We start from the raw sequence: 8,566 nt of genomic DNA on the forward strand, positions 1-8,566 counted from the left end.
TGGCATCAGGTGCATTGACCTTCTGTGGCTTTTGTTTGCTACTCACAAAAACAAAAACAGGAATTTTTTTTTTAAATATTTATTTTTTCATTTTTTTTAGGTGGACACAATATCTTTATTTTACATTTATGTGGTGCTGAGAATCGAACCCAGTGCCTCACGCATGCTAGGCGATTGCACTACCACTTGAGCCACATCCCCAGCCCTCCAGGAAATTTTAATAATAGTTTATGTATTTAATGAGAATTACAGGTGTTAACTTAAGATTATCTCATTCACGAGAAAAATGGGGTTCTTGCACATAGTATTAAGAATCCCATTTTACACCTAGAATTCAACTAATAGGGGTAACATGTATGTTACTTTGTTTATTTAACTTAATAAGATAGAGTAGAATAACTTTAGTGATTTCAGGACAGATGTTTTTCTAATGAGCCTGAAAGAAAATTGTGGTATAAATCACATTTTTTTAAAAATGATGACTTAAACCCATTAAGAATGTCAGCAAGTCCCTGTAAATATTCTCTGCAGTTAGAGTGACATCTCTTGTATTAAGTCATCAGTTATGAACTCAAGATGAAAATGGGACATTAATGAGGATGACAGAATAGATTTCAGTTTCATCCTCTCCAAAAACAAGTTGGTGGTGTTGCCTGGTAACAGATTGGGGGAGCTCCCCAATATAAAGGCATTTGCTTCTAGAATTAGATATATAGAAAAGCCAGAACAAGTGAAAATTTTTTCCATGTGCACATTAATTTCTTTCAGATTGATTTGGAAGTAAAACAAATTTCTTAAAGCTCATAGCTTTCAAATGTGGGAGATATCATACAAATTGTAAGAATTCCACTAATGTGTTTTGAATCTCATATTTTTTGCAGAAATTAACCTGCAGTTACACCCTACTTTTTCCAACCCTGGTATGGTTTTATGTTAATTAGGTTCTCAATTATAACTAGACTGACAACTGGATATATTCCATTTATCTTTAGTTGGAACTATAATCTAATTGCATTAAACAAAAGGGAGGAATTTAAGGTAAGAATACAGGCTTGTTTATAGAACTTAAGGGCAGAAATACAATCAGAACTCTAAGAGAAATTGGAACTAGAGTTTGAAAAGTCATCAGGAATCCAGGAAGAACTTTCAGTCCGCATTTTTCTCTGCCTGTCTGCCTGTCTTATTTCTCCTATTTTCTCAGCTTTATAATGTGAAAGGTAAATTCTTTGGCTCATTACCCAAAGTGCACATGACCTATCAGCATGTTGACAGCATGGAAACATGTTGACTGAGATCGTAAGCCTATGAAGTGAGCATAGTTTCCAGAGAACCCCTGTGGGCTGAGGGTACGATAAAGTGTCACTTCAAAATTTAATATTTTGAGGTTTCTTTCTATTTTCAAGTTGCAGGCTAGTGAAACTCTACGAAACAGCACTCACAGTAACACAGCTGCAGATTTACTGCAAGCCAAACAACAGATTCTCACTCATCAACAACAGCTTGAAGAAAAAGACCATCTATTAGAAGATTATCAAAAAAAGAAAGAAGACTTCAAAATGCAAATTAATTTCTTACAGGAGAAAATTAAAGTATATGAAATGGTATGTGTATCTTAAGGAAGTCAACCTACTTGTAGCAGCTTTGTAATTAACTTTAAAGTTTTTAATGGAGGTGTTTATCTTTTTTTATGCATATGCACCACAAAATTTCATAATTGAGACAAACTCTTTGAGTATGTAAAATAATGTATTTCAAAAGCATTGAGAATTTCGTAGTAATAGTTTTAAAGATGATACTACTCATTACTCTGCTCCTTTATATTTTTATTGGTTGTTCAAAACATTACAAAGCTCTTGACACGTCATATTTCATACATTGGATTCAAGTGGGTTATGAACTCCCATTTTTACCCCAAATACAGATTGCAGAATCACATCGGTCACACATCCACGTTTTTACATATTGCCATACTAGTGACTGTTGTATTCTGCTGCCTTTCCTATCCTCTACTATCCCCCCTCCCCTCCCCTCCCATCTTCTCTCTCTACCCCATCTACTGTAATTCATTTCTCTCCTTGTTTTTTTTTCCCATTCCCCTCATAACCTCTTATATGTAATTTTGTATAACTCTGAGGGTCTCCTTCCATTTCCATGCAATTTCCCTTCTCTGTACCTTTCCCTCCCACCTCATGTCTCTGTTTAATGTTAATCTTTTCCTCCTGCTCTTCCTCCCTGCTCTGTTCTTAGTTGCTCTCATTATATCAAAGAAGACATTTGGCATTTGTTTTTTAGGGATTGGCTAGCTTCACTTAGCATAATCTGCTCTAGTGCCATCCATTTCCCTGCAAATTCCATGATTTTGTCATTTTTTAGTGCTGCGTAATACTCCATGCTGTATAAATGCCACATTTTTTTTTATCCATTCGTCTACTGAAGGGCATCTGGGTTGGTTCCACAGTCTAGCTATTGTGAATTGTGCTGCTATGAACATAGATGTGGCAGTATCCCTGTAGTATGCTCTTTTAAGGTCTTCAGGGAATAGTCCGAGAAGGGCAATACTCCTTAAAAGTGATCTGCCTATGTTAAACTGAAGTCTCAGGAGAATCTATTTTTATAACTAGAATTTCTATCCTTCTTCCCCCAACTAAATGTATTTCTTCTTATTTTAGCTATGATTATAAAATTCTGAAAAAGAAATTTTGTAAATTTAAACTAGAAAAAAATGTGGTTGATTCTTTTTATTCACTTGAGTTATATTCCAGTTTGGGGGAATTATTTAGTCAATAAGTGCTCCTGGTAGGAAATGTATCACATGGATTGTAATCTTTAATCTTAAAAACAATTCATGCTAGTAGATTCCATTTTTTTGTTTGTTTGTTTTTTTGAGAAGTTGAAGTTTAGATGTGATTTGCCTGAAGCTGCCCCATTAACAGGTGCCAGAGTTGAAATTCTGAGCTCCTTGCACTACACTGCACTCTGATCCTTGCCATCTCTGTCCTCTTTTTTGCTCTATGAGAGCTGAAACAAGGCAGTGTGATCACCATGTTTGAATGTAGCTGAACATCATTTTACAGTAACTCAAATTTCTTGCCATAACTCTGTGTGTGTCTACAAATGTCTATGAAAGCACCATTGGTATGGATTTGTGGGTTTCAAATAAATTTGAGCAAGTAGGCAAATACAGCATTTGTGAATAATGAAGATGGAAAATACATATAATACAGCATATTTTATAAACTTAGAAGATTCTACAGGAAGTTGAGAAATTACCAAGACAAGAGTATTGTTTGGATAACAAAAGCGTTAACTAGCACTTATTAAGTACTTACTCTACAACAGGCAGAATTCAAAGCCTCTTACACATATTAATGCATTGAATCATCACTACTACCCTATGAGATAAGGGTACCTTTATCATTTACATTTTACAAATGATGGTACCAAGACAACTCAAGATGAAAGAAATAATCCAGGTGCAGAAGTGATGTATTGATAGAGCCAAATTTCAAAGCTCAGTTATCTGACTCCAGAGACTCCTCTTTGAAAAATAGGAAATGTACAAATTAAAATTATGAGAAGGGCATGCTTTTCAACTAAGGTAATTTAAAGATTATGCAAGTGTTTACAGAATACCTATTCTGTAGTAACCCTTGCAAAAGATATATGATGAACCTTAAGATGTCCCCTTTCTTCACTGAACCCATGGAGAGGTGTGGCATGTACACAAGTTACCACAAAATAAAAAGTAAGTGCAGGTAACAATGTTTTGACGAGGTCTGCTTTATGAGGAAAAGATTCAGGGTAGACATCAGCAGAGAGGTAATATTTGAGTTAGATCTATAAATTGGAATAATGTGTTATTTATATTTTGTTTACCCATAAATTGGTATAATATATGGAACATAATATATGGAACAGCTCAGCTATTCAATACCTATTTGGTAATCAAGAGAATTGTTTATGAATTCATGACAAATAGAGATAGGCAGGATATTCTTTGTGGGGTGTGGAGTGGGCATAAAGACCCAGGCTAAAATGTTGAAAATGTATAGGGAGCAAAAAATAATTTACTTCGAAAGCAATAGGCTTTGGAAGTATCTTTCTGGAGAGTAAGAGTAGAAAGACAATCGAGGCCTAGGTTGAAAGTGCCCGGATCTAGGATTTTATTATTTCTTATTGTCACTAGGCAGTATAATTTCAGATTATCTAAAATTTATGTAATTCATTTTAGTAATGAAAATAAACTGTTTATTTGAATGTTAGCAATAATACTTTTATTGTTCTTATTATTATATTTTAATTTCTCAGTTTTCAAAAAATTTAATCCCTTTGAGAAGTAGTTCTGTCAGAGCAGCTGAAGTAACTATACTGATAGTCAAAGGCTCATTATCCTAATCCTCCAAACCTCCTGTGTTATAGTAGTCACAAACAGGAAGTATATATTATTCCCCACTCTTTCAGGTGTAGTTCTAAAAATAGAGGATTACATCCTTGTCTGAAGGGCTGTCAGTTTTGTAACATAGAACAAGTGGTTTAAAACCGTGTAATTTGAAAAAAGCTAAACAAAGAAAACTGTGAATTTGTGGTGTTTAATAGTTGAATGAAGAATTATGGTTAGTTATTTATTAATCATATTAGGTGTTGGACAGTGTTGAATTAAGTTATTTTCTTTTATGAGGAGTGTTCCTTTCATCTTATAGAAAATCAGGAAATAAAATTATAACAGATTTTTATATCAATGTTAACATTTTTCAAAACTAGTTATTATTTAACAGTTTAGCTAAAATTGACCATCATGAACTGATTTTACTTTTTAAAAAATTTTTTTAGTTGTAGATGGACACGATATCTTTATGGATTCATTTATTTTTATGTGGTGCTGAGAATTGAACCCAGTGCCTCATTCGTCTCGTGAGGCAAACACTCTCCCTCTGAGACCCAGCCCCAGTCCTGATTTTACATTTTATATAGGTTCCAAATGATTTATAAATTTCTTTCTAGTATATGAATATATTTGTATAAAGCTCAGTAAAAATAAAATACCTTAATTATTTTATTTTAGCCTCAAACACGTTCTGGGAGATACAGAAAATTTATCTTTATTGTACAGACAGAAATACCAGGATTAACAGATTAAACTAATTTACTATTGTTGCATTCTAGTGTAGAAATTAAGAAGGCTCAGCACTTGGTAATAACATATGATGTAATTGGAAAAGGAATATGTGATACTAAGACAACAGCTCATAGTCTCACTCAAGAGGCTGCCAAGATAACCTTGGTTTATGTAGTGCAAAATTTGGCCTTTATTTGTTAGGCTCAGAAGTCATATTTTTTTTTCTTGAGCTATATCAGAGGTGAATTAGTTCAAGAGGTTAATGTTTAAGTCTATAAGACTGTGAATTTACAATGAGAAATAATTATCACAAATTTCAGATTTTAAGCTCATTGGATTTTATTTTCTTTCTATGGACAGATGAATTTTAAAAGCTAGGTAATAATTTAAAAAATTGTTTATTAAGTATTAGATGAAAAGGGTGTTGGAGGAATCAGATGTTCAGTGGCATGAGGTTGAGATAACCTGTTACATCCATCTCAGAGTAGTAATGTTCATGTCTGTAGACTAAACTTCTTAAATGCTCCTCGCTGTAACTCCCAACATTGTTTTCTGCATTAAGTATGGTTTTTCGAGAGGGATCAGACTTCTCAAAGGTTGACGGTGCGTTGGTCTTCTTCCAAGAACTATACTCAATTGATCAATGCCTACATTTTCTTAGTACATTCATTCAAGGTGCCTAGAAGTCCTGTTTGGCAAGGACTCCTGTCTCCTTAAGATAACTTTACTTCCTTACCCATATTTTCATCAGTTATATGGATTTCACTTATTTCCTTGGCTTTGGGACTACAGCTCTTAACTGTTTAATGAATATGCGTTAATATGTCTTGTCTTAGCCTAATCTCCAGTTCCAAAATTGAGTCTCCAGATAGGAACTGGGGAAAATTATCTGATGGTCTTTTATATTTCTGTTTGAACTGTGGGTCTAAGCCCAAGTTGGTATGCCGTAAATATACAGTAGTGTTCTTAGGTGTCACTCGATGTTCAGTCACTTAAGCATTGCATATCCCTAAATTTCTGATTCACTTAAAACCCCAGGAATGAAGTTAAGGAAGACTTAAAGGAATCCACTTTAGTTCTTGTTGTTTTTCTCATTTTATAGCACTTGTCCATGAAATACCTTCAAATCACTAGAATCCAGGGGAGGACCGGTATTTATTTTTTTTGTTTCTTCTGAGAATCCAGGGGAGGACTGGTTTTTATATTTTTGTGTCTTCTGAGAGTGTCTAGAGAGTATGTAGTATTATAACGAGCCATCAGAAATACTTAATATTTAGAATGTTGACCAGTTAATAAGAAAAATGAAAATGTGATAGTTTATATAGATATTTTAGTCAGACTGGTTTTTGTTTTGTTTTGCTTTTTTGGTGGTGCTAGAGATCAAACCCAAGGCCTCACACATGCTAGGCAAATTAGATTGCATTTTTAAATTTAAATATTTAATCACAGCACAATGTAAGAGAAATTTCTTTCCAAGAAGGGTAAAACTGTTATATTGTTTGCTCATATGTACTGTCAGGTAGATAAGTCCTAGTCTCCTTGTACTGGGAAAAACGGGGGGCAGGCCCAACAGTTGCTTTTTATAGAATTATATAAAAAGGAGACACCCATAAGAAGTTGCCAGAAGCTAAAAATGTCATTCTTATATTTTTTCATTTTCTTTTCTTTCTAAAGGAACAAGATGAAGTAGAAAAGTCAAATAAAAAAGAATTACAGGAAAAGGAGGCAATCATCCAGGCATTAAATATAAGAATAATAGAAGAAAAAAAGAATCTTGAGCTAAAAGATCAAGTCACAGCCACTGAAAAATTAATGAGAGAATTACAAGAACAAATTGCAAGTATGAAATTAGAGCTGGCTAATTCTAAGCAAAAAGAAAAACAATGTTCTGAAGAAATAAAACAGTTTATGGGTAAAGTTGAAGACCTTCAGAAAAGACATCATTACACAGATAGCCAGTTTGAATCTGATGCGGTACAGAGAATGGTGGAACAAGAAATGCAGAAAAGATTAAAGCAACTCCGAGAAGAGATGGATGAAATGTATGGGCAACAGATAGTACAGATGAAACAAGAGTTAATAAAGCAACACATGTCACAGATAGAGGAACTTAAAGCACAACATAAGGAAGAAATTGAGAGTGTTTTAAAATCACATTTAAATATTAGAATTAATGAAGATCAAATAAAGTTAATGAACATGGCAATAAATGAACTGAATATGAAATTACAAGATATTAACGCTCAAAAGGAAAAACTCCAAGAAGAACTAGGAATAGTTTCAGGAGAAAAATCTACTCTGCAGAGACAACTTGATGACATTTTTGAAGAACTGAACTTTTTAAGGGACCAAATTCAGAGAGCTAGAATGATAATAGCTGAACAAGAAAGTCAACTGAATGAAGCACATAAGTCCCTTAGTACAGTGGAAGCTTTAAAAGCTGAGATTGTTCTGGCATCTGAATCTAGGAAAGAACTAGAGTTAAAACATGAAGCAGAAGTTACAAATTGCAAGCTAAAACTTGAAATGTTGGAAAAAGAAAAAAATGCTGTATTAGAATGGCTGAATCACAAGAAGCTGAATTAGAGAGGCTGAGAACACAGCTTCTATTTAGTCATGAAGAAGAACTTTCGAAACTAAAAGAAGATTTAGAAGTTGAACATCGAATAAATATTGAAGAACTTAAAGATAGCTTAGGCATTCACTATAAACAGCAGATAGATGGCTTACAAAATGAAATAAGTCAAAAGATAGAAACAATGCAATTTGAAAAAGACAATTTGATAACTAAGCAGAATCAGTTGGTTTTGGAAATTTCAAAACTAAAAGATTTACAGAAGTCCATCATGGATTCAAAATCAGAAGAAATGACCCTTCAGATGCATGAACTCCAAGAGGAAATCGAAATATTAAGGCAAGAAAAAAAAGAAAAATGTACGCTTGAACAAGAAGTTCAGGAATTACAACTTAAAATTGAATTATTGGAGAAAGAAATAAAGGAAAAAGAGGATGACCTTAAAGAAAAGTTTTCACAACTTGAAGCAGAAAATAACATTCTTAAAAATGAGAAAAAAGCTATTGAGGACATGTTGAAAATTTATGTTCCTGCTGAACAAGAAGAAAAATTGATTTTCATTGACTCCAGCAAGTCCATATCCAAAGATTATAGCTGGCAAAAAGAAATGGAAATGCTTACAAAAGAGAATGAGGCCCTCAAGCAACAGTGTATTCAGCTAAATGAAGAAATTGAAAAGCAAAGAAGTACATTTTCATTTGCTGAAAAAAATTTTGAAGTTAACTATCAAGAGTTACAGGAGGAGTATACTTGCCTTCTCAAGGTAAAAGATGATTTAGAAGACAGTAAAAACAAACAAGAATTAGAGTATAAAAGTAAACTTAAAGCACTTAATGAAGAGCTTCATTTACAAAGAATAAATCCAGCTACAATCA

The 8,566-nt window shown here is 33.4% G+C and overlaps 1 protein-coding gene across 1 annotated transcript; it reads left to right on the forward strand.

Moving 5' to 3' along the window:
- Nucleotides 1–20: 20 nt before the first annotated feature.
- On the forward strand, nt 21–7,802 carry LOC124099906 (A-kinase anchor protein 9-like). The gene is made up of 2 exons (XM_046455150.2): nt 21–1,601; nt 6,791–7,802. The coding sequence occupies exons 1-2, from the start codon at nt 1,557–1,559 to the stop codon at nt 7,700–7,702; spliced, it is 957 nt and encodes a 318-aa protein (XP_046311106.1). The 5' UTR covers nt 21–1,556; the 3' UTR covers nt 7,703–7,802.
- The last annotated feature ends 764 nt before the right edge of the window (nt 7,803–8,566 follow it).

This window comes from Marmota monax, unplaced genomic scaffold, assembly GCF_021218885.2.
Source record: "Marmota monax isolate L192 unplaced genomic scaffold, Marmota_monax_Labrador192_F-V1.1 WCK01_AAM20220418_F8-fsc00226, whole genome shotgun sequence".
Classification (NCBI taxonomy): domain Eukaryota; kingdom Metazoa; phylum Chordata; class Mammalia; order Rodentia; family Sciuridae; genus Marmota; species Marmota monax.

What these genes read in the sequence shown, in the direction of transcription:
- LOC124099906 (XM_046455150.2), top strand. Translation starts at nt 1,557, where the DNA reads ATGCAAATTAATTTCTTACAGGAGAAAATTAAAGTATATGAAATG. An exon ending in AAATTAAAGTATATGAAATG is followed by an intron (nt 1,602 to 6,790) that starts GTATGTGTATCT and finishes TTCTTTCTAAAG; the next exon opens with GAACAAGATGAAGTAGAAAA.